This window comes from Amblyraja radiata, chromosome 1, assembly GCF_010909765.2.
Source record: "Amblyraja radiata isolate CabotCenter1 chromosome 1, sAmbRad1.1.pri, whole genome shotgun sequence".
NCBI lineage: Eukaryota > Metazoa > Chordata > Chondrichthyes > Rajiformes > Rajidae > Amblyraja > Amblyraja radiata.
Genome location: NC_045956.1, coordinates 139,319,364 through 139,345,234, shown reverse-complemented (window position 1 = coordinate 139,345,234; position 25,871 = coordinate 139,319,364). Strand labels below are relative to the sequence as shown.

General features: G+C 41.0%; 1 protein-coding gene across 3 annotated transcripts in view; it reads right to left on the bottom strand.

Moving 5' to 3' along the window:
- The window catches only part of LOC116979710 (probable E3 ubiquitin-protein ligase HERC1), a 283,689-nt gene that overhangs the window by 198,215 nt on the left and 59,603 nt on the right, over positions 1-25,871 (bottom strand). For all 3 annotated transcript variants that reach the window (XM_033031434.1, XM_033031451.1, XM_033031442.1), the window contains exons 5-13: positions 24,988-25,299; positions 20,861-20,957; positions 19,551-19,694; positions 13,549-13,676; positions 10,708-10,852; positions 7,596-7,767; positions 4,415-4,549; positions 2,708-2,873; positions 230-355 (exon numbers count right to left, since the gene is read on the bottom strand). In XM_033031434.1, coding sequence (XP_032887325.1) covers positions 230-355; positions 2,708-2,873; positions 4,415-4,549; positions 7,596-7,767; positions 10,708-10,852; positions 13,549-13,676; positions 19,551-19,694; positions 20,861-20,957; positions 24,988-25,299 — 1,425 coding nt within the window. The remainder of the gene's footprint in view (positions 1-229; positions 356-2,707; positions 2,874-4,414; positions 4,550-7,595; positions 7,768-10,707; positions 10,853-13,548; positions 13,677-19,550; positions 19,695-20,860; positions 20,958-24,987; positions 25,300-25,871) is intronic.

Below are 25,871 nucleotides of genomic sequence, written 5' to 3'. Positions count from 1 at the left end.
TAGGATGAAAGTGTAAATAGTGAGGAAGGAATTAAATGGTTTTATGGATTGTTCTAATTTTAGCAGAACAAGTCCAACAATAATCCACTAAACGTGTTCATAAATTAAACAATATAGAAAAATGAGCAAACCAAACAGAATCAAATACAAAATAGCACTGCATGCATATTTTGTCAATATTAGTAATGGCAAATCATACATGTCATGAGCATTGAATGACAATGCTTACTTGTCCTTTTGATAAACTTTCCCATCTTTCAGGACCTTGAGGTAGTAGATTATGTAACAGTTCAGTACGTTCCCTGAGAGGAGGCAACAGTAAAGATGCACCAACTGAAAGTGTTTCATTGACTGCCTGTGTGTCATAAATATAGTTTATAATTAATATTGTTTAATTAATAACAACAAACTACAATCTGCTAAATATAATCATGCTATTGGCATCGGAAAACAAACAAATCAATTCTTACCTCCATTAAAAAAAAACTAATTTCATGCTAAATAGTAATGTTCATTTTTCATCTAATGCAGGATCATAATCCATGCCTCCAGATGTCCAGTGCTACCACCTATTGTTCATTCTTTATTTGCATCATTTCTTTTTCTAATATTTAGTCACCAAATCTGAATGCTAGAATTATGTCCAGATCAAAAATATTAGGTTCAATATTTCTGTTCTGTCTTTAACACTTTGTAATTAATTTGAACTGGAAAAATAAACAACTGCTGATGCTGGAAATCCAAAATAAAAAACTAAGTGCTGGCAATACAGAAGATTAGACAGCATTTGCAAAGAAATGTCACCCATTCCTTCTCTCCAGAGATGTTGCCTGTCCCGCTGAGTTACTCCAGCTTTTTGTGTCTATCTTCGGTCTAAAACCAGCAGTTCCTTCCTACACATTTGCAAAGAGAACATTTAAAAAAATATTACTGGTTGTTAACCTTTCACACTGGACAGCTCCGATATAATCTCGAAAGGCTGGTTATCTAAAACTATCGAATTCAATGTTATGTCCCAAAGGTTGTAAAGTGCCCAACTTGGGAAATGAAATGCTATTTCTTACGCTTATGATGTGCTACTTGGAAGTATGAGTTGCAACAGATAGGTCAAAATGGTAGAGGGTTAGAAAGTTAAAGTAATCATATGTGAAAGATCAGAATGATCCACTCAGATTAAATGGAGGTGTTCTCCAAAACTGGCATCTTCATATCCTCCCTTGCTGGGCTCCAAGAACGGGCTGGGTAACTTAGTACACGAGGAGTAAAAAAAAAAAGAAAACTAACAGAATGTTAGTCTTTATCGTTAAAGCAACTGAATATAATAGCAGGGCAGTTATGACAGAGCATTGACAAGATTGACATATCTGGACGATTGGGTGGACAGTAGGCATGTATTGATTGATATTTAGAAGAGTGAGAGAGGACATGATTAAAATATTCATGATCCTGAAGAATCTTCAGCAGCTAATCATTTCTTCTTATGGGAGAATTTAGGACACGTATACCATTTAGAAATAATAGTCCATTTATGACCAATTGTGTGCATTAGTTTCTTTCAGAACGTTTCAAGTCTTTACAACTCTCTTCCTCAGACTGATGAATATTGTTAAGACAGTAGTGGATAGAGTTGACGTTGCAATGGGATCAGTTACTAATTTATTAAATCCTGGAGCACGCTTGAGGGTCCAAGCAGTTTACACCAAGTTTTCATTTTGACGCATTTACCCCGTACCATCTTAGATTAACATAACCTGCCCTTAAAGTCTGAGGCAAACCATCGGAGTTATACTTGAGTCCTTGCCACCTGTTCAATGGTTAAAACTTTCAATAACAGTAGGAAAATGGGCCTTGCAATGCTTTTTAGAAAGTGCACTAAACTGAAGAGCTAATCTCCACGCTCAAGTTTTAAAATACAAACCAATCTTCCTAACCCAAAGTCAATCGTATACTTGAATCATGGTTTAAAGCGGCCCTGTGGTGCAGCCATAGAGTTGCTGCCTTACAGCGGCAGACACCCAGGTTTGATCCTGACTACGGGTGCTTGTCTGTCCGGAGTTTATATGTTCTCCCCGTGATCTGCATGGGTTTTCTCCGGAATTTCCGATTTCTACCCACACTCCAAAGACGTACAAGTTTGTAGGCTTGGCATAAATGCAAATTATCCCTAGTGTGTGTAGTATAGTGCAGGGATCGCTGGTTGGCATGGACTCGATGGCCCTGTTTCCATGCTGTATGTCTAAACTAAACTAAAAGCATGACAATCTCCCTCACACCCAATGTTATTTCAGTTATACACGCCATGTGAACATCACTGGCACTGCTGGCATCTATCTTTTGTCCTTAATTGAGGCAATTTAGACTCAATGACTTTAATGGGCCATGAGTCACATGAAGATAAGGACACCAGGTGTCCTTCATTGAGAGATATTTGTACATCAGATGGATTTTTTTAAACAAGAATTCAATAGTTTTGAGCTTACGGCGAGGTAAACGGACTTAAAAAAAAAAAGATATTTATGTAACTACTGGAACTTAAATTTATCAGCTGCCTTGGTGAAACTCATGTTTCTGGATCAATGACTCAGAAAAAAACAGCTAGTCCATTAAGTTAACTTTAATATCATACTTATAGGGAGAGATAATAATAATAATAATAATAATAAATAACATCACAGGCAGATAAACATTGCGTAACATTTCTATTTACCTCTTCAATGGAGCTTGGGACATCCGAATCTATTAATCGAAAAAGCAAGTTTCTTAGTGGTCTACCTTGCTGGCCAAGGACAGTAGCACCTGTTCCTCCAGTTTGAGCCAGGGAAAGATGAGTGGAAAGTAACTTCAAACAAAGAAATACAAAGTGATGGTGCTCCCTAAAAGATAGAGCACAACCCTATTAGTGATCTAGATGGCTCGGAATCTGAGATTTTGAAACAATAAATTTGGTGTTCGTCAATCCACATCCTAATTTCAACAAAGCAGGCAAAAACTTTGGCCTAACAGGGTCTTGTACAAGGTAATGCCATTACATGGATTGGCTTGAACAAGTCATTCCCATGAACAGACTTAAAAAAGTATTTCAACAGCTGGCAAAACCATAAACTTCACAGGTTTTCACAGTTGCCAGACCGTTAAGGACTTGAATGCTTCCATTTCAAAAACATAAATTATTAAAAGGCAAATAACAATTAACATTTTTAGTACTTAAAAGTAAATAGAAAAACATTTAACAAAATTAAAGACACTTTTAAAATAGATCTTTTACTCATCCTTGCCTCCCAAAGTCACTTCCCTCCATTCACATAAAAGGTTTGTTGTTCCTGAACCAGTGCAGGAATAAGGCCATTTATTTGACCCGAGAGACATGGCTTTGAGGCTAACCCTACATCAGTTCGAGTAAGCAGATTTGGGGAATTTAAGCAAGTTCGTGAGTTGGTGCGGAAATTCACGCAAAAGGTAAAGAAAGTTCATTAGGAACGATGGGGATGGCACAGTGGCGCAGCTGGTAGTGCTGCTCCCTCATAGTGCCAGAGACCAGTGTTTGATTCTGGCCTTGTGTGCTGTGTGGAGTTTGCACACTCCCCATGACCGTGCGGGTTTTCGCCAGGTGCTTCGATGTCCTTCCACATCGTAAAGATGTGTGGGTTTGGAGGTTAATTAGACTCTATAAATTGCCCCTAGAGTGCAAGGAGTGGATGAAAAAAAACTGGGATGACATGTTTCCATGCTGTATCTTTCAATCAAATCAATTCAATAACCAAAGGGTGATTTAAAAAAAGTCATGAAGCAATGCAGGATGAAAGGGCACCATATCTGAAGAACGGTGTGTGGGCCCTCGAGAGAGCCCAGAGCAGGTTTACAAGAATGATCCCAGGAATGTGTGGGTTAACTTATGAGCATTTGACAGCACTGGGCCTGTACTCACTGGAGTTTAAAAGAATGAGGGGGAACCTCATTGAGACATACCGAATTGTGAAAGACTTGGATAGAGTGGATGTGGAGAGTTTCCACTAGTGGGAGAGTCTAGGACTAGAGGTCATAGCCTCAGAATTAAAGGACATTTCTTTACAAAGGAGATGAGATGGAATTTCTTTAGTCAGAGGGTGGTGAATCTGTGGAATTCTATGCTACAGAAGGCTGTGGAGGCCGTCAATGGATATTTTTAAAGCAGAGATAGATTCTTGATTAGTACGGGTGTCAGGAGTGATGGGAAGAAGGCAGAAGAATGGGGTTAGGAGGGAGAGATAGATCAGTCATGATTGAATGGTGGAATGGACTTGATGGACCGAATGGCCTAATTCTGCTTCTATTACTAATGACCTTATGGTAAAGAAAATATCTTTATGAGAATGCCTCCTAGTCATCCCGGATTAATTACTAGTATAAATAAATAGCAATATTATTTAGAATTTACCTTTGAGAGAAGAAAGGTTGTGGAGGTACCTCATTGTTAATGCCATCACAGTACCTATCCAAAAATGTTTGCAAGTAACTAAAAGTACTATCTTCCAGATCAACGCAGAAAGGTCTGTGCCAGGCTACCAGTTGTCTAAAAGGAAAGATATACTGTTAAGCTGTTTAAAAATAAAACCTACACTTTATTTTGCCAGTGTTGTTCAAACTCAAATAAATTTAGGACAGCAATTTGCAGTCTACCGACTCCTGCCTCATGATCTCGCTAAATGTTCACTAGGCATTGTTAATTTACTACAAATCTATCTGTTAGTGTGGTTGCCCCCTTTCCCATTACTAAACTTTCAACATCATTAGAAATTGTTCATTTAGCACGTGATGCGAGCCTTTGCATATTTGTGGAATGAAATCCATTCATTAAAAAGTAAATTCTGATTGAATCAATTACCGGTACTCAAATTCTTAAAGTGATACAAAGTGCTGGAGGGAGTAACTCAGTGGGTTAGGCAGCATCTCTGGAGAACATGGGTAGGTGAAGTCTCGTATCATGACCATTCTTCAGACTCAAAATCTTTTTCTTTGGCAGTCCCTGGGATCAATGATTTGCTTCCACTTAACTTTGTTGGGTTCTGAGATGGTTATTCATAATCATATTCATACTTTATTAGCCAAGTATGTTTTACAACATACAAGGAATTTGATTTGCCATAGTCATACCAATAAAAAGCAACAAAACACACGAAATATATTTTAGCATAAACATCCACCACAGTGACTCCTCCACATTCCTCACTGTGATGGAAAGCGAAAAAAATTTAAATCTCTTCCCGTTTGTTCTCCCGTGGTCAGGGGCCTCGAGCCTTCCGTTGACGGGATGATCCTGGCTCACTTAGCCGGCGGTCGGGCCCTCCGCGTCGGGACGATCAAGCTCCCGCATTGGACCCGGGATCGTGGCTAGTCGAACCTCTTACCACTTTGGAGCTTCCCGACATCAGCCTCTACCCAAGACTGCGAGCTCCTCGATGGTGAAATGGTAAGTCTACGGCCCCGTGGTGGGACTCAAAGTCAATCTCGAGCAAGGCCGCCAACTCCATGATGTTAGGCTGCAAAGCGACCAGAAATACGATCCGGAAAACAATCGCAACTCCGCAAGATAAGAGATTGAAAAAAAAGTTTCCCCCGACCTCCTCCCCACCCCCCACATAAAACAAACCAGAGAACATGAACACATTTTTAAAACACACTAAATATAACAAAAAAGACCGAAAGATAGACAGACTGTAGGCGGGGCTGCCATCTCTGACGGCGCCACCCAATCTGTAATTCCCACATTGAAACCAATATTGGAATTACAGACTCTTCCACAGGTAGGGCAGGTGATGGCAATCAGATGGGTAGTTTGTGAGATGGTCCATTCCTTTCGCTGGGTCTCTGAGGGCTCCAAATGTCCGACCTTGAACTTTTCAAGACCGTTTTAAATGTTCCTTTTTCACTTTGAGCAGTGATGGGCTCAATTCCTTGGAGTCAGTTTGGATGTCTCATTTTTCCAAGGAGGATTGGAGAACATCCTTGAATCTTTTCTTTAAATTGCCTGGCAATTGCTTCTCATGACAGAGCCTGGCACGGAGCATCTTCTTGAGAGTCTGGTGTTAGGCAAGCAAATGTTGTGAACTGCCCAATATAGCTAACTGAATACATTGAATAGCCTCAATAGTGGAGACATATCCTGCTTGTGATCTGGAACTATGCCGATTTATTGCAGGAGAATTTAAATGTTGGATTTGACTAGGAAGGTTCAAGTAAGAATGGTGATTAGAGACAAAACTAAGAATAGAACAGAATAGGAATAAGAATAGAAAGAGTGATACATTCCTACTTTCAATATCTGCAACATTGTCAAGTGGTCTAGATAAAAGTAATAGAAGCTTTACGTTGAATCTGTTAAAATTAATGCTGGATGTCAAGGACATGGCACATTTCAGTCACATTATATGCACAAGAAGAACATGGAAATAAACAGAACACATCTTTGTGTAATACTTGCTTCTTGCTATATAATACATTGCCATCACTAGCTTTTCAAATTGCGATCAGCTCTTGTTATCATAGTATGCAACTCATATGTGAACACTAACTAGGGTACAAAGAAATCCTACAAGACTGATAGGAAGATTTAGCAAATCGGCAAAATGCATTCAAAACAAAATAGCATTCAATAACAATAGGGTGTAACAAGGTACCAGAGAATTATCTTCTGTAAAAAACCTCACCACATATTTAATACATGTATGCTATTGAATGAGAGCGTCTGCCAACACTTTTATAATTCAAGCATGCAAATAGCAGGATGGACGGGGAAGGGTAGGAAAAGTGAGGAAATTGACATTTTTAAAAGTTTATCATCAGCAAAAACGCAGGAGGATAGAACACGGAAGACAGAAGACAGTGGCTTGGCCTAGAAATTGAGGTCAGTTCCATTCTGTCACTATTTACTCACAATCAAGGTCAGCTTAATAAAAAAATAAAATCGGGCAAGCTGGTTAGAAACACAACAATGATATTTGTAGGAGTGCACGCATGCAAATTAGAGCTGTGATTCCTACATTACAACTGTAACTATAGTTTTGAGGCACCCTGAAAGGGAAATGATTATGATTATCTCTTCTTCCATTGTAAGCAGAGGGAGAACTGATGGCGTCTTTGCTGCGACAAGATAGTGGACATCCTCAACAGGTTATAAACATGATTAGTTAGCAGACATTAGATGTTGCATTATAACGGGGACATAAGAAATGCATCACATGTATGAGTGCCCAAGACCATATCCAGAATAATAGATGATCCAGAAACACAAATCAGGTATAGATAAATGAAACTGTGTCTCTACCCACACTATAATGTTACAAGGTTCAATTATAATATGAAAAATGTTGCTCTGATATTATAACGGTCGTACCACTTATCCATGTTGAATAATGTGTATTTACTTTTATTAAGATAGCTCAGAGTTTAATAAAAACCCAACTATGGGGATGTTACCAGTGTTGACCTTCTGTTCATTTAATATTTAACTGTACAAATTCGAGCTAGAAATTCAAAGCATGTTTTTAAAAGTGCAAAGAACTAAGCTCAGTTAATTCATTTTTTTTATGGCTGGTATAACTGTAAAGTTACCTCATTACCTATCAGTAGGAGCAGCAGTCCAGGAAAGGCTGTGAGAAGTTCCTGCAGTGATTTGTTGCACAGGTATTCCCTCCAAACCAATTACTTTCTTCGGTTTAGCAATTGGAGTTGATGTATGCCCCTGTCCACATTGACCCATTGCGTTATTACCCCAAGCATACACTTCATTGTCTATTCGAATCAGAAACATAAATTCTTATTACACATTTCAAATATCACAAGGAAGTTAAATTAAGCAATGGCTGCCTCGCCAACAGTCTGTCTGTCCCTTCCTTCTTTGTTGTTGTTTTAGTATGTGTTAAATGTATGTTTTAGTGTTCTTTAGTTTGTTTTATGTGGGGGGGGTTGGGGGAAACTTTTTTTAATCTCTTACCTCGACAGAGATGGAATGTTTTTCCATATCGTATCTCCGTCCACACGGCGGCCTAACATCGAGAAGCTGGCGGCCTCTGCTGGAGATCGACCGGGAGCTCCAACAGCGGGAGATTGCGGACTTACCATCATGTAGAGGGCGATCACTGTCGGGGATTGAACTCGGAGCTCCAGCTGCGGGAGCCTGCGGACTTAACATCGTGGAGTTCGCAATCCCTGGTTAGAGACCGACTTCTGAAGCTCCAAACCGCAGGAGCTTCAACCGCCCCGACGTGGGGGTTTAAATCGCCGGCTGCGGGAGCTTCGATCGCCCCAACTGTGGATGGTTCAACTGCCCCGACCGCGGGAGAATAAAGAGGGAAAGAAGATTAGACTTTATTGCCTTCCATCACAGTGAGGAATGTAGGGAATCCGCCGTGGTGGATGTTTATGTTAACCTTTATGTAGTTGTGTGTCTTGTTGCTTTTTTTAGTATGGCTGTATGGTAACTCGAATATCACTACCTTAATTGGTACATGTGACAAAAGACCTTTGAGACATTTGAATTATATTTGAAAACAAACATGTCAAAACATATAATTGCATTACAGTTAACTGAATTTTGTGCCTTAGTCAACTTTTCACCAAATACAAACAAAATTCAAAACCAATACTTTGATACCTGCATTTTAGCTTGTCCTGTTTTACTGATCATTCGTACCCTACATGGTGCCAATCCTCCAATGCGCATGTCTAGTTGAAAATTCTCAACCTTGAGTTTATATTTTTGCCATGGTCTCATTGCTCCAACCAATACAATCTCAAAAAAACATGTGATCAATGTAATAACGTATTCTACAGATAGCAACTGTACCTACAGCCGCAAAGATTCCATGTTCTGCTGCCTTGCACTCAACTGTCTAAGATTTCAGTCACTCCCTTTTTATTTATCCCAGTATTGATTACGTTTTTGAAGAACTTTGAAGCATTTTGCATGTTCAAGTTTCTCTACAGGACATTGTTGATTGACCAATGAAGATATAACCCAAAGATCTGCTATATGTATTTCCTTTTGCAACATTATTTTTACATATCAAATTACGTTACTGTTACTGATCCTGTTATTTCATATGCTGATCTCTCCATAATTTGTGACAGCAATGCTTTCTTAACATTTTTGTTTTGCGTGGGGTTTTTTTGCCAGGTTCAGTGTGCCTTGGGATTCAAAACACAATTTTGTATGAAGATTAGGATTTATAAAATTTGCATCAGCAGCCATCACAAAACTGGGCACTATCCTATGGTAATCAGTAATCACAATTGTAAATACTGCAGTATTTTCTAAAATTTAAATTTATGACATTGATTGTCTCAATTTGGCAGCAATGATTAATGATTTGAACTATTTATGTCTATATGGAAGTATACTCACATTGTTTTAATAAGGGAGCTAATAATTTAAACCCAACGACAACGAGAGTAGAACAATATATTCTATTGTCCATCTGAAGGGTCCCAAACTGAAAAGCCAACATCCATGTTTCCAGAGATGCTGCCTGACCCGCTGAGTTGTTCCAGCACTTTGTGCCTTTTGTTTGTAAACCAGCATCTGCAATTCCTTGTGTCTCCAACATATCTACAAGTCAGCAAAGCGTATTATATGGGCATGGAAGGGAACTTCGAAGCATTGGTTTTCAATTGAGTGTTACCCCCAAGGAAGCCTTAGCACGTTGCAATTCTTCATCTTGAAGGTGATGCAACCAACTTATAGGCAGGGTGAATGATGAAGATGATCGTCTGGATGATGATTGAACAGGTTACTTTGTTAGCTTTTATGTCTAGCTTCATGTGTTTTGTTGGAGTTGTACTTATCCAGATTTTTTTCCCCACAAGAATCCTCCTGAGGACCTCCTTGGGGTTATTCTCCATTTTTAATCATAAGACTATTCCGAGTTAAAGATAAAAGAAATAACTGGAAAGATATTGATGAGACATTTCTCCTTGCATCAAATTGGTGCACATAATAAAATAAAAAGGTGATTTTTTTCCAGTTTATTTACAACTAGGCATGTGGAATACCTAGAAAGTGTCTCTGATGTGAACATAGCAAGGATTTAAAAAAAAGAAAAATAACTTTAATATGACGCAATAAATAAATTTATTACGTCATACTAAAAGGGTTAGATCAAAATCCACAATGATCTTCATTAAATAATCTCTAAACAGAAATTTTCCATAACCAGAGTTATACCTTCAGAGTGAAGTCAAATGTGCAGTACTACATTGCAAATCAACTAATAAAGTCTGGAAAAACAAAATTCAAGAGCTTTTATTTGGTTGCAGTCATTACGTATATCCTGAATATAGAATTAAATAGAAAATGCAAATGAGAACTTTGATTGACTCTAACAGTCAATTAACAATTAATTGTCCTAATTCTGTGTTCCCAACCTATTTTTACAGGCCTCTAACCACTTTCTTTAAACACTCAATTAGCCCATTTGTAAATGTTCTATTCTTGCAGTCACCAAGGCACGTTGGTTGGCATGACTTGCGTTCCAGTAATACATTACAGAAGCTCAAAAATATTTTCAGTTCCCGTGAGCTTCCAGTTATTTAAGCATTCTTGTTGCTATTACTGATCAGGTTTAATGTTGGATCTAAAACTAATTTTTAAGATTAAATATCAAATCACATTCAATCACTGTAGGATATTCTCTCCAGAATTACAGAAAGCTTTTAATATTATGTGCAACTTACCATGAGTTAGTGCTAGGCAATGGCTATCTCCACAAGAAATATCAATGATTTTTGTTGAATTAAGCTCCTCAACTAGTCGTGGTCTAAGAGCCGTTGTTTCTGAAGAACCAGTTCCTAAACAAGAGCCACTGCCCCAAGCAAACACCTGGAGAGAAAATATAATTTGGGATAGAATGAATCTACTATTTTATAGACCATGGCCTTTGCGTATAGACAATCCACATAATTTCCTACATTCTGAAGTTTAGTGTTTACTTGCTTTGTACCTTTTCACCATTGCAATTACAACACATCAAAAGTGTGTGCAGCCAATAGTGCTTAAGCGGAATTATAAAAATAGTTGCAGTATAATTTCTCAAAACAAAAGGGAGTGACAAAGGGGAGCAGAGGAAGTCAGAGGGAAGAACCAAACAGGGGCAGGGAAATCAGGGGGAACGGAAAATGCAATGAATTTACTGCAAACCAACTGTGTGAAAACGGATTTTGTAAAACAATAAAGGTATTAAATATACACATAAAGGGGAACTTTATAACTCTGGAAGTGAATACAGTTTATTTGAATACATGAATATTGTGACAAGCTTTAAAGCAGTTTCACTAGATCAAAAGCTCTTGTGCGAATTCCAAAACTCCAACCAAAAGCAACTATTGCATATTGCCAATACAATTCTGTGGAGTTGCAATAAAACATTTTCTACAGAAGAGTACAATTGAAATCAAAGCAATCATTTCGCATTTGTCTGCAGGTAGGAGCTATATTCAAATTCTAGTTTACAAATAGAATAAAAATTATGGAAATGTGTGCCCCAGTTACTTTATCATACAAAATTAAAATCTGGAGAAAGCATATACATTCGAGCTTATTTATTTTAGATATTAAACATTTACAATTTCTTATCATGTTATAATTAGATTACACTTACATAAACACGGGCAGGTGGGACTAGTGTAGCTGGGACATGTTGGCTGGTGTGGGCAAGTTGACCGAAAGGCCTATTTCCCCACTGTATCACTCTATGACTCTATAAATGGTACATTTTTATCATCTACACCAGGAGTCTCCAAATTATAGCCCACGGGCCACATCCGGCCCGCCATAAGATTTTATGTGGATGCAGCAAGCTCTTAACACATTCCGTGCGGGCTATTTAGAGGGTTCTGTGGTAGCGCAGCTTTAGAGATACAGCGCAGAAACAGGCCCTTCAGCCCATCGAAGCGATGCACGTTCGTACTAGCACTAGTGTACAGTGGCGGCGCCTAACGGCAGCGGCTCGACTACAGTCGTCTGTCTTATTTTATTTTTGTCTTGTTAAATGTATGTCTTGAGTTAGTTTTTATTTTTTTTTTTAGCTGTGTATATGTGGGGGGTGGTGGGGGGTCTGTGGGGGAAACCGTTAAATCTCTTCCCTGTGCGGAGACCAGACTATTCCCTGTCGGGTCTCGGATGTCGTTGGGCCTAACATCGTGGAGCCGGCGGCGACCTCCGGCCGGGACTAACCTAAGGGCTCCAGTTGCAGAGCCTGCGGAACTGACATTGCGGAGCTGGCCAACTTTGGAGCGGGAAGAGCTGTGGTGGCGTGCGGCTGCGACCCGACTTTTGGAGTTCGGAGGCACCGGCCGCAGACCCGGTGGACGGGAACATCGGGAGCTCGCAGGTCCCTGGTGGGAGACTGCTTTTCCAAGCTCCGCAACGGCGACTTCTCCCGCTGGAATCGTGGGTTTAAGGACATGGAGCCGGGGCCTAACATCACCCGGCGTGGCTTAAACGGCCTCAGGACTTACCATCGCCTGCCGGGGGCTTTAACATCGGAGCCCCAGTTCGCCTCGACACTGCAGTTGGACTGCTGGACCATGGGAGAAGGAACAAAGGGAAGAGATAAAGACTTTGCCTTCCATCACAGTGAGGAGATGTTGGAGACTCACTGTGATGGATGTTTATGTAAACTGTGTTAAGTGTGGGTCTTGGATTGTTTTGTAATGTAAAAAACTGTAGAAATGATATTTCGTTCAAACCTAGGTTTGAATGACAATAAATTGCATTCTACTATCCTTCGCATACTCGGGACAAATTCAATTAATCTGCAAACGTGGCGTGTGGGAGGAAACCATAGCACCCAGAGAAAACCCACACAGGTACAAACTCCATACAGACAGCACCCGTAGTCAGGATGGAACCCGGGTCTCTGGCGCTGTGAGGCAGCGATTCTACCGCTGCACCACCATGCCACTTGCAAAGACAAGTTGTGCGGGGTGGTAGCGTGGGGTGGGGAGTGGAGTGAGGGGAGGGGTTGGAGGAGGGGAGCTAGTTGGTGGCCGGGTCGGCCAGGATCGGTGTGTAGCGGTCTCCCCCTGTGAGATTGACGTGTCAACAGCTCCCGCTCCGGGGCGCCACACTGACCTGAACCCTTTGACTGGGTCTCCGCCGACGCACGGGGAATCTCTCCCTCTCTCATTCTCTCTCTCTCTCTCTCTCTCTCTGTTGTGTGCCTGATGGGTGAGCATTATACATGCGTGGGTCTTTGTTAATATGCCTGAAGGGTGTGTGAGAGATAGAGATAGAGAGAGTGTGAGAGAGCCTGTGTGTGCGTGTCTCTGTGCGCGTGTGACATTTCTTTATTTTTTCCTACGGTCTGCAAAAATGTGGCAAATATATAATGTGGCCCTCATGCTGAAAAGTTTGGAGGCCCCTGATCTACACTAATTTCTGAATAAACATTTTCTTTTCCATTTTGTAGGCTTTGATTCTGTGATTTTCCATGGATTTTACGTACATTTTAGAATCAGCATATACATAAACCTTGGACTCAGTTTTCCCTTATCCATATCTGAATTTCATCTTACCTGCCCAGCAGAAGTCAACGCAAGTGAAGACTGGCTTCCGGCACAAACCTTCCTAATATACAGTCCTTGGAAGCCTTCAATTACCTTTGGCCGGTACACTCGGTTAGTGTCTCCATGACCAAGCTTACCTATAACCAATGGAAGGACTTGTCCTCATCACAACTTTAGCATTATTTTTGTTAAATAGAAATCAAATCTATACACAAATGCTCCCAATAAACAACAACAACAACATGATAAAGGTAAAATAATTTATTTGAGTAAGATCGATCAAGAACTAAGTAGATGCCAGGACTTGGTGGTTTCAGAACTGGCTTACCCAGAGAGGAGAGAAGGTAGTGGTGGCATGTTGTTGTTCTGGCTGGAGATCTACAACCAGTGGCGTTCTGCAGGGATCAGTGTTGGGAACTCTGTTGTTTGTGATATATTATATATATAGATATATATATATATATATAAACAACGTATATAAATATATGTAAATGTACATGGGCTGGTTATGATGTTTGCAGACAACACCAAAATTGGTGAAGTTGCAGAGTGTGAGGAAGGCTATCAAAGCATACCACAGGTAGACAAAAATGCTGGAGAAGGGTCTCGACCCAAAACGTTGCCTATTTCCTTCGCTCCATAGATGCTGCCTCACCCGCTGAGTTTCTCCAGCATTTTTGTCTACCTTCGATTTTCCAGCATCTGCAGTTCCTTCTTAAACAAAGCATACCACAGGATCGGTCACAGATACGAGAGGAAAAACAGCAAATGGAGTTTTTCAAGCAAGTGTGAAGTGTTGCGCTTTGTGAGGTCAATTGTAAGGGGAAACTAGACTAAGTGGGACCCGTTGGGTCCCATGTTCACACAGGAGGGCTGGTCCCCCGACGCAATATTCCACCTTTCCACCAATTCCAATATTGGTGGCCAGTGGGGGGGGGGCTTTCTGGAGAGCTGGTATGGGTGTTGTTGGCTGCAGGGACTACTGGTCTCCAGACGGCTAGTATGGACATTATGGGCCAAATGGATTCTTGGGGTGGCAGCTCAGCCCCTCAAGCCTGATGTGCTGGCAGCTCACTCACGGCTGGTGAGCTGGCAGTTGACTCACGGCTATTCCTTGAAATTCCATTTCAAGCAGAGTGCAAGGCCACCAAATTCAAATCCATTTTCCTACCATTTCAAGCAGGGTGCAAGGCCACCAAATTCAAGTGCAGTTTCTTACCTCTTCGAGCACGGTGCATGACAACCAAATTCAAGTGCAGTTTCATACCATTCAAGGAAGGTGCAAGGCCACCAAATTCAAATGCAGTTTCATACCATTTCATGCAGGGTGCAACGACACCACATTCGAATGCAGTTTCATACCATTTCATGCACGGTGCAAGGCCACCACATTCAAATGCAGTTTCATACCATTTCAACCAAGGTGAAACTACCATAAAACCACACAAAACACCACACTCACAATTCAGCGTGTTCAGTTGATTCACAGCTCAGACAGAGTTGTGACCTCTCCCTCCCCCATCATACAGAAACTGAGCACACCCACACTTCCGGGTTTTATGACCCCTCCCCTTTACACCGGAAAAGGTGTGGCCTTCATGGCGTGATTGACAGGAGAGATTCTCAACATTTTTTAAACATTAATAACACTTTTCTTTTTCATTGATGGGAAGAATCCTCTGCACCTGATCAGCAGAGGGGAACTGAGTAAGATGGGCAAAAATCACAGCCATAAGTGGTAGCGTTTTACGTAAAATCAATATAGTGCAAACTGGAAGTTGTCAAGTTTAGCCAAAGAGCCATTAGCAGTGCATTTCCAACTTCAACAACCCAAAGAGTCATTAGCAGTGCATTTTTACCTTCAACAACCCAAAGAGCCATTAGCAGTGCATTTTTACCTTCAACAACCCAAAGAGCCACTAGCAGTGCATTTTTACCTTCAACAACCCAAAGAGCCATTAGCAGTGCATTTTTACCTTCAACAACTCAAAGAGCCATTAGCAGTGCATTTTTACCTTCAACAACCCAAAGAGCCATTCATTAGCAGTGCATTTTTACCTTCAACAACCCAAAGAGCCATTCATTAGCAGTGCATTTTTACCTTCAACAACCCAAAGAGCCATCAGCAGTGCATTTTTACTTCAACTCAACCATATTTCCATTTTCAAACGACATTAAGGGCACTCACAGTTGAGTAGACATGTGTTCAGTGTTATTCAGAGCTCAGAGAGACGTGAACCTCTGGCTTCCTCCATTTTAAAGAGACTGAGTGAGGCACACCACTTCCTGATTTTATAGTCCCTCCCCCTCCCTCCAGCAGGGGCAGCAGAGAGAATGGCAAATTATTAAAAAACATTAATATCTCTCTAATTTTTCATCAATAGGAAAAATCCTCCGGTCCCGTAAGGGGAAAGGGGGCTCTGAGCGAGGTGGCCAAAAATGACGGCCGTAGTTTGCGGCGTTCTCACAGGAATCACAGCACAGTGGGCCAAAAACGGTCAAGATCAGACTTTTAGTAATATAGATAGATTATACACTTAATTCGGAAGACCATTATCAACACTGATGTACACAGGGATCTTGGGATCCAATTCCATAGCTCTTTAAACATGGCAACACAAGTAGGTACAGTGTAAAGAAGGCAGTGGGGTTCATTGGTTAAAAGAATCCAGAGTTATAGTGCAGCTTTATGAAACTTTGCTTAGGCAGCATATGGAGTGTATTATGTGCCATTTGGGTTAACAATTATAGGTAGGATGTGGATGCTTTGGAGGGTGCAAAAGAGGTTAACCAATGGACAATAGACAATAGGTCATTCAGTCCTTCGAGTCAGTACCACCATTCACTGTGATCATGGCTGATCAAACCAGAATGCTATCATGAAGGATATGGATCACTTTCATGCAGAGGGGATTAGTTTAATTTGGCATTGTATTTGGCACATAGATTATGAGCCGAAGGGGCTGTTCCCACGCTGTACAGTTCTAGGACATCTAGGACCATGCAATTGCTTTTCGGATTAGTGCTATGGAATCTTCTATGTTCACCTGAGAGCGAAGAGAAACCTTGCACAAGAGGTGAATGCAAGAACCTGAGGTACAGCCGAGAGCCATTACGTAATTGTTCAAGGTATGGATGAGAAAAGAAAAGAACATTTAAATATTAAATGTAATGTATCTTCTGAGTATCCTGTGAAAATATTTTTTTTAAATCATATGTACTTAGCCATATTTCTTTTAATTTGTTAGCTGGATTATTATAAATAGTGAAGGTTATGATAATCCATTGAATTGTTTTATCATGACCGTCAGTTGAGACTAAGATGTGTTGTAAATACCGGTACAATTATTACATGGGTTACATTTACTCATACATCAATCAATATAGACCGTAATATGAACACATAACCTGATGGCTGTTATGATACATTGACATAGAGGTGCTAAGATGATACATTGACTGAAAACAAAAGATTACCTCAGCCCTTATGGAAGATGTTCTTGAGTGTAAAAAATCTCAATGTAATTTACTGTGAATAAATGAGCCAGCATTACTGTAGATAGTCATTTAACAGCAATAATGCCAAGGACCTAAATGGCATTAGGCTTAGACACAAAATGCTGGAATAACTCAGCGGGACAGACAGCATCTCTGGAGAGAAGGAATGGGTGACGTTTCGGGTCGAGACCCTTCTTCAGACTGATGTCAGGGGAGTGGGCGGTACATAGATAAGGAAGTGTATAGACAAAGGAAGTGTAAGGTGTGAAAACAGGACAAAGGGAATGGAGATCAAGGAAAATGTAGAATCGATCATTGTTAGTTGGGAGAAGGTGACAACAAAGCAGAGGTAAAATGTAGTTGGAGACAGTAAGAGTAGTCAGAGAACTGGGAAGGGGGAGGGGGTGGAGAGAGAGGGAATGCAAGGGCTACTTGAAGTTAGAGAAGTCAATGTTCATACCGCTGGTGCGTAAACTGCCCAAGCGAAATATGAGGTTTAGTTCCACCAATTTGCACTGGGCCTCACTCTGACAATGGAGTGTTCTGTATGCGATGGCTGATGGGGTGAAAGGTGAGGACAAGGGGGACTGTCCCTGTTACAAATGGGGGAAGGGGGAGCAAGAATGGAGCTACGGGATATCGAGGAGACCCTAGTGAGGGCCTCATCTATAAAGGAAGATGAGAACTACCGTTCCCTAAAGAATGAGGACATCTCCGATGACATGGGATGGAACACCTCATCTTGGTTGCAGATGCAGCGTAGACGGAGGAATTGGGAGTAGGGGTGGGAAGAAGTGTAGTCTAGACAACTATGGGAGTCAGTGGGTTTTTAATATATGTCAGTTGATCGTTTGTCACCTGTGATGGAGACAGTGAGATCAAGAAACAATAGGGAGATGTCGGAGATGGTCCAAGTGAAATTGAGTGTAGGATGGAAATTAGTAGTAAAGTTAATGAAGTTAATGAGTTCTGCATGGGTGCAGGAGGTAGCACCGAAGCAGTTGTCAATGTAGTTCGGGGATTGGGCCAGTGTACGCCTGGAATAGTGATTGTTCGACGCATCCTACAAAGAGGCAGGCATTACTGGGACCCATGCGAGTGCCCATAGCTACACCTTGGATTTGGAGGAAGTGAGAGGAGTCGAAGGAGAAGTTGTTAAGGGTAAGGAACAGCTCTGCTAGGCAGAAGAGAGTGTTAGTAGACGGAAATTGTCTGTTTCTGTGGTCGAGGAAGAAACCTTTAAACCCTTCCTGGTGGGGGATGGAGGTGTAGAGTGACTGAACGTCCATAGTAAAGATGAGGATGTGGGGGCCTGGAAAGCAGAAGTCATTGAAGAGACGAAGAGCGTGAGGTGGCTTGGACATAGGTAGGGAGGGATTGGACCGGGGGGGGGGAGAAATAGGATGAAGCTGAGGTATGTGGAAATTATTTCAGTGGGACATGAACAAGCAGAAACAATGGATCTGCCAGGGCAGTTCTGTTTGTGGATGTTGGGGAGAAGATAAAATCGGGCCATGCGGGGCTGGGGAACGATAAAGTTGGAGGCTTTGGAGGGCAGACAACCGGAAGGCTGGCATTAGGCTTGATCGATTAGGTGCAAGAATTGTATTGCCTGAGGCCTCAAATGTCTAGAACCAGGGGACACAGAATCAATATTAGGGGTTAACAATTCTGACCTGAAAGGCATCACCTCTGATAGGATAGAAAACAAAGGTGATAAGTTTAATTCACCTAATATGAGGTAATGCATGTGAGGTAATGTGATGGCTGACCGCATATTTTAGGATGCAGACTTCAGAGCGTTAAGGACCTCAGTTTTATGGTGGATAGAATAATACTGTTAGAATTGTCAATTTGTAGAGCAATAATTAAATGGACTGAGGCAAGTGTGGAGTCAAGGACATTACTGAGGTGAAAACAGTTAATTGGAACAATCTTTAGGGCACGAGGAGCATAGTTGAGTTTCAGAGAGATGCTGGGGTGGGAGATTGCAACCTTCACGTGGCCCACCCTGTTTTGACGAATGCAATCAACCTGCTGTGCACAAACAGAAGATCAAACAGAACAAGTTGTCTTACAACTTTAGACAGTGCACGCCATATGCAAGAAGAAGAGAGGTGCTAGTGATGATGTCAATGTATTGACGGAATCAATGGAAATTAAAACAGAATTTGTGACAGATCATACAAAAGCTTTGGTCTTTCTGATATTAGTTTGAGGAATTATTTGCACAGGCATTGCAAAACAACACACAAAATACCTGACAATTTAGAGACAGTGGAGGAACTGTTCAAAGTAGTTGTGAGCTGGGTGTGGTTAAGAAAAACATAGAAACTAACACATGAGGGGTTTTGGGATTATATTGCTGATGGGCAGAATGTAGGCGAGAAATAAGGTTGCATTGTTAAAGACACCTTTGGGGCATCAGAAGGGCTGGGCAATTCCAGGTAATTTGTTGACTATAACAATTGACAATGGTTATTGTTGGCTAAATAAAGATGGTGAAAGCTTACCATTGTCGCCCCCTCCAAATGACCAAACCGTTCGTCCATCCTGAGATACAGCAAGAGTGTGGGAGCTGCCACAAGCTACTTGGCCAACACTGCTTATATCTTTAACAAGAGATGGTAGATTACGACTACGGCTGTCACTATGTCCTAGAATTTGAAAGAAACAGGTAAGTTAAATATCAGAAGGATACATAACCTCAGACATGTTCAGCCACCTTGAAATGAAAACTGCAACAGCAAACAACTAACATTTCAAAATATTATCTGCATAAATTACAAAATTTCAATGTTTGGAGTTCTACACTTAATTTTAAAACAATAAAAATGCCACTCATTGACCAATGGGCAAGAGCACGGTGTTAAATCTTCAATGTGGAGTAAGGACATAGAAAAACCAGTCACAATATTACTGAATATTAATGAACCAGAATATTTTTTAATGAATTATCCTCATGCATTGAATTATGACTCCAAATGAGGATTTTAAAACTAACATGAGTTCAACAGGGTGCTTTTGCTCAGGTCAGTCAAAGAATCATCGTGCCGTAACCATACAGGAACAGGCCGTTTGGCCCACCTTGTCCACAATGACCAAATTGGCATACTAGTCTCATCCCATTTGCCTGCAATTGGCCCATAATCTTCATTGGCTATATTTAAGAGGGAGTTAGATGTGGCCCTTGTGGCTAAAGGGATCAGGGGGTATGGAGAGAAGGCAGGTACAGGATACTGAGTTGGGTGATCAGCCATGATCATATTGAATGGCGGTGCAGGCTCGAAGGGCCGAATGGCCTACTCCTGCACCTATTTTCTATGTTTCTATGTTTCTATCTGTCCAAGTGTCAATGAAAATCATTGAAAGCTGTACATTAATTTCACGGATTGACTACATTTTAAAATGATAAGAAAAATGTAACATTTAATTTCACTAGGTTTAAAATGAGAGAAGATTTAATAGGAACCTGAGAGGCAATCTTTTCACTCGGAGGGTGGTGGGTAGATAAAACCAACTGCCATTGGAGGAGTGGAAGCAGGTACTATAACAGCATTTAAAAGTCACTTGGCTGGGTGCATGGATTTGGCTGGGTGCATGGATTTGGCTGGGTGCATGGATTTGGCTGGGTGCATGGATTGAGAGGGATATCAGCCACAACCTGGCAAATGATACTAGCTTAGGCGGATGAACAAAATATTTACTTAAACGTTATTTCTATACAGTTTTTAACTGGAAATTTCAACTTTGAATAAGGTGGCTTCCCATTACATTGCAGAGCAGTAAACTAAGATAATAATCTGGTTTAGTAGGTACTGACCAAGTCTACCAAAGTCTCCTTCTCCCCAGGTATAAAGTTCTCCATCGGATGTCACTGATGCACTGTGCCTATATCCTGCTGACACACAGATCACAATCTAAAAAAGAAAACTATACATATTAGTTACTGTCAATCTTTAATATTCATATTGCAAATAATTTCAACATTACATACTATGACATCAACATAATCAGTGACTACACTTTAGAAATAGTTCATTTGTCCTTGATGTCATGAAACTAGCTGCATAAATCAAAGGCTTGCATTTTTACATTTAAGATATCATAATTATCAGAAAAACGATCAAATATCATACTTGACCAATTTACTGAAACATCTTTTATTTTTCTAACAGCTTTGCTTATTGAATTCAATGTTAACAACTATCACAGGAATCACACTTCCATTATATTATCTCTACACTGCCTCAATTCTGAATCTTTATGTTTAATATATTGTATTACAGAACCGCTATTGTGAAATGCCAATATTATTGAATTTTAAATGACATAATAAATAAAAAATGTTGGTTACATGAAACTTAACATTTTTAAGGAAGATCTTAAAGGAAGCGAGAGTTTAGAGTGAAATTCCAGAGCTGAGAACCATGGCAGCTAGAACCATGACTATTAAAGAAGGAATAATTAATCTTTGGAATGCTAAAGAAGTCAGAATTGGAGGAACACATTACTCCTACAGGCTCATAATGTGAAGGGAACAACGTACATAGAGAGTCAAAACTATTTATACTGTTCCATCAGGGACTGGGTTGTTTTTAGTGTTATTATGTGTGAAATGTTTTAAATTTCATGTGCGATGCTCCGGTATTCCCTGGGAAACGTCTTTTCATTTTGCACTGTACAACTGTTGCTTACAAGATGACAATGATTGATTGATTGATTGAGAGTCAAGATTAGAGAATCAAAGATATCTTTGAGATTCAAAGGGCTGAAGACTTTCACATACATTGAAAGTGGAGGGGGCATTGAGGAAATTAATAACAAGAATTTTAATGCGGAGGGTTTGCCACAGATAGAAGTCTATGTATGTCCAAGGGAACAGAGGTGATGGGTAAATGATATTTGATCTTTGTCCTGTACCAAGTATACATAGAACAAGGATAACAGTTCCACCAGCAGATGAGTTGAAGCATGCACAGCAATAAGGTGATACTGTCCCCTCTACATTGGGGACCTGGGGTGGAGGGTATTGCACCGAGGTGTTCCCTGCAACCTGTTTCTCTCGCGGTTCAGACTCGCCAGCCGCCTGCCACTTTTGCGGGCTGGAAGAGTCTGTGTACCACGTGTACATGGAGTGCGTGAGGCTGCAGCCACTGTTTGAATATCTAAAGGGGCTGCTCCTTGCCTTCTGGCTGCATTTCTCACCCACCATCCTCATCTTTGGACACCCTGTGCGTAGGGGAGAGGGTAGGGCTGAAGATGTCCTGGTTGGGTTGCTCCTGGGCCTGGCCAAGCTGGCCATCCGCGAGTCACGGCGCCAGACGGTGGAGGGCTCTACCCGAGCCAGCTGCCTGCCCCTTTTCCGGGGTTACGTCCGTGCCCGGGTGGGATTAGAAAGGGAATACGCCCTGTCTGCGGACACCCTGAGGGAGTTCCGGGACCGCTGGGCTCCGCAGGGTGTTGAATGTATCCTCAATAAGGATTGTATCATAGGTGTATAGTAGTTTATTACATGTTTGTATTGTATTATGGTGGTGGGTTCTGGCTTGTTTTATTGTAGTGTAATATAATTTTTTTTTATAATTGAATAAATTTATATATTAAAAAAAAATAAATAAAAAATAAATAAGGTGATACTGTGGGTGTAGAAACAGGAAGTTTTAGTGGGAGCATGGCGATGGTCAATCCATGGTCAGGTATGACACAAAAGATTGGAAGCAGTCTGCTTGAACTGCAGAGCTGTCATTAGCAGGGATGGAGAACAGCAAAGTTTGTGAAAAGAGAATAGAAAATGCTGAAAAAACTCAGCAGGTCTAATAGCATCTGTGGAGAGAGAAGTAGAGCCAACACTTTAAATCAATGAGTTTTCATAAATTCTCACGTTTCTATCTCTCCAAAGATGCTGCTACTTTTACTGATGTTGCACGTAGATGTTTAAGAAAGAACTGCAGATGCTGGAAAAATCAAAGGTAGACAAAATTGCTGGAGAAACTCAGAGGGTGAGGCAGTATCTATGGGGCAAAGGAATAGGTGACGTTTCTCCCTCCTTCCCCTCCTCTTCCCAGTACTCCCACAGCCTACTGTCTCCGCCTCTTCCTTTCTTCTTCCCGTCCCCTCACACCCCCACATCAGTCTTGAAAAGAAGAGTCTCAACCCAAAACGTCACCTATTCTTTCGCTCCATAGATGCTGCCTCACCCGCTGAGTTTCTCCAGCATTTTTGCCTAGCTTGCATGTGGATATGATGCTTAAGGCGGCTTTTGGACGCTGGCCTGGCAACCGAGTACAGAATTTGGGACAACATATTACAGTTGTACAAGGCGTGGGGGAAGCTGAACTTGAAGTGTTGTGTCACCCAACCATTGGAAAGATGCCATTAGGTCAGAAAGACTGCAGAAAAGATTTGCCAGGATGGTACCGGGAGTCAAGGGACCGAGCTAGAGCGAGATGTTTGACAGGCTAGAACTTTATTCCTTAGAATGTAGAAGGGTGAGGGGTAATCTTCTATAGAAAATCATGAGGGGAATAGATAGGGTGAATCCACAGTCTTTTGCCGGGGCATTGATTTGAGATGCGAGTGGAAAGATTTAATATGAACCTCAGCCATCTTTTTCACACTGATGGTGGTGAGGATATGGAACGAGTTCACCTCGAGGAAATAGTTGAAGAGGGTGCAATAACAACATTTGGGCAGGTACGTAGTTAAAAAAAGGTGCAGAGGGATATGGGCCAATCGCGGCGACATATGGGACTAGCTTAGAATAGGGCATCGGTATGGATGAGTTTGGCCGAAGGGCCTGTTTCCATCCTGCAAGACTCTTTCTATAAAGTGACAATGACTGCCAGCCTTGTTGTAAAAGTGTTTTAATCAACATTAGAAGATTAGGCAGGGGGACAAATATTACTTAAAAGTTCAAATAGCCATTTAATTATATTATTTTAAATGTATTAAACAATATGTTGTTTTTCTCTATTGATTCCTCTGTAGTCAGACTACCAAACATCAACCATTCAAGCACTCTTCCATACAGTTGCTAAGTAAAATGGCGGGGTTCTGATCATTTGTAATTTTAAAATTCTCTATCCCTGATGTCCTTGAATTATACTTTTCCATTGTGCCGAAGTTCGAGGATCAGCCTACATCCTGTGATAAGGTCATAAATGATAGGAGTAGAATTAGGCCATTCGACCAATTTTGCTCCGCCATTCAATCATGGCTGATCTATCTCTCCCTCCTAACCCCATCTTCCTGCCTTCTCCCCATAACCGTGGACAACTCTGATCACATAGGCTTCCTGATTCAATACCTGTTTCAGTTCCATAATTTCAAGAAGATAATGTACAAGTTATACTCTGTGTAAAATACTTACCCCGTACATCTCCTATACACTGTTGTCCTGCTCTGGCCTTCCAGTCTGACTTTTCCACCATTAGAAAAAAAGATTCCAACTATCTACCCTATCTATGCCTCTCATAATTTTCTATACTTCTATCAACTTTCAACTTCTGACATTCCAGAGAAAACAATCCAAGTGTGTCCAACCTCTCCTTATAGCTTATACCCTGGCCTAACCAAGATTTTATAAATCTGCAACATGACTTCCAGACTCTAATGCCCCAACTGATGATGGTAAGTATACCATATGCCTTCTTTACCACTCTATCTACTTGCGTTGCCACTTCCAGTGAGGAATGAACTTGGACCCCAAGATCCCTATATACATCAAGGCAGTTAAGGATCTTGATGGTATACTTTCTCTGACATACAACCTCCCAAAGTGCAACAACTCACACTTGAGGAGATGATTTAAACCTTCTCTGCAGATGTAAATGTTTACCTGCATGTAAAGTGAGCAGTCATTTGTTAGATGGAAACACATCATATTTCTAACAAAAAATGAAAAAACTTGTAAAATTCAAATATATATTTATTTCAATTAGTACCAACCTTTCCAAGTAAAGGGCCTTGAATCAATTTGGGATATTTCTGGGTCGCACTATTTCCATGTCCAAGTTTTCCATAATCACCATCTCCCCAACTGAACATCTCTCCTTCCGTAGTTACAGCTAGCGTATGTCCATCTGAACCTTTTGAGGATGATATTTTACGGATATTTCGAGGAGGTTCAAATGTGAGCTTTTTGGCCGCTGACTGATTGTTGGAGTCACCCAGTCCAAGTCGGCCATAACTACCTTTCCCACAAGCTTTTACGGAGCCATCTTCTGAAACTGCAAATGTGCAATACTGGCCAGCCTCAATCTGGAAGAAAAAAGCAGTTTTCTAAAATTTACACGTTAACTAAATGCTTTGTATGGAGTAGATGTACGTTATTTTTCCTAAAAAATACATTGAGTTCCTACTTACAGTGCATTCAGAAAGTATTCAGATCTCTTCACTTTTCCACATTTTGTTACGTCACAGCCTTATTTTAAAATGGATTTAAATCATTTTTTTTAAATCATCCATCTACACACAATACCCATAACAATTTCTGCAGCATTGCATGTTCCAAAGAGCCCAGAGGCCTCCGTCATTCTTAAATGGAAGAACTTTGGAACCACCAGGACTCTTCAAAGAGCTGACCGCCCGGCCAACCTGAGCAATCAGGGAAAAAGGGCCTTGGTCAGGGAGGTGACCAAGAACCCGATGGTCACTCTGACAGAGCTCCAGAGTTCCTCTGTGGAGACGGGAGAACCTTCCAGAAGGACAACTATATCTGCAGCACTCCACCAATCAGGCCTTTATGGTAGAGTGGCCAGATGGAAGCCACTCCTCAGTAAAAGGCACATGACAGCCCGCTTGGAGTTTGCCAAAAGGCATGGGAAACAAGA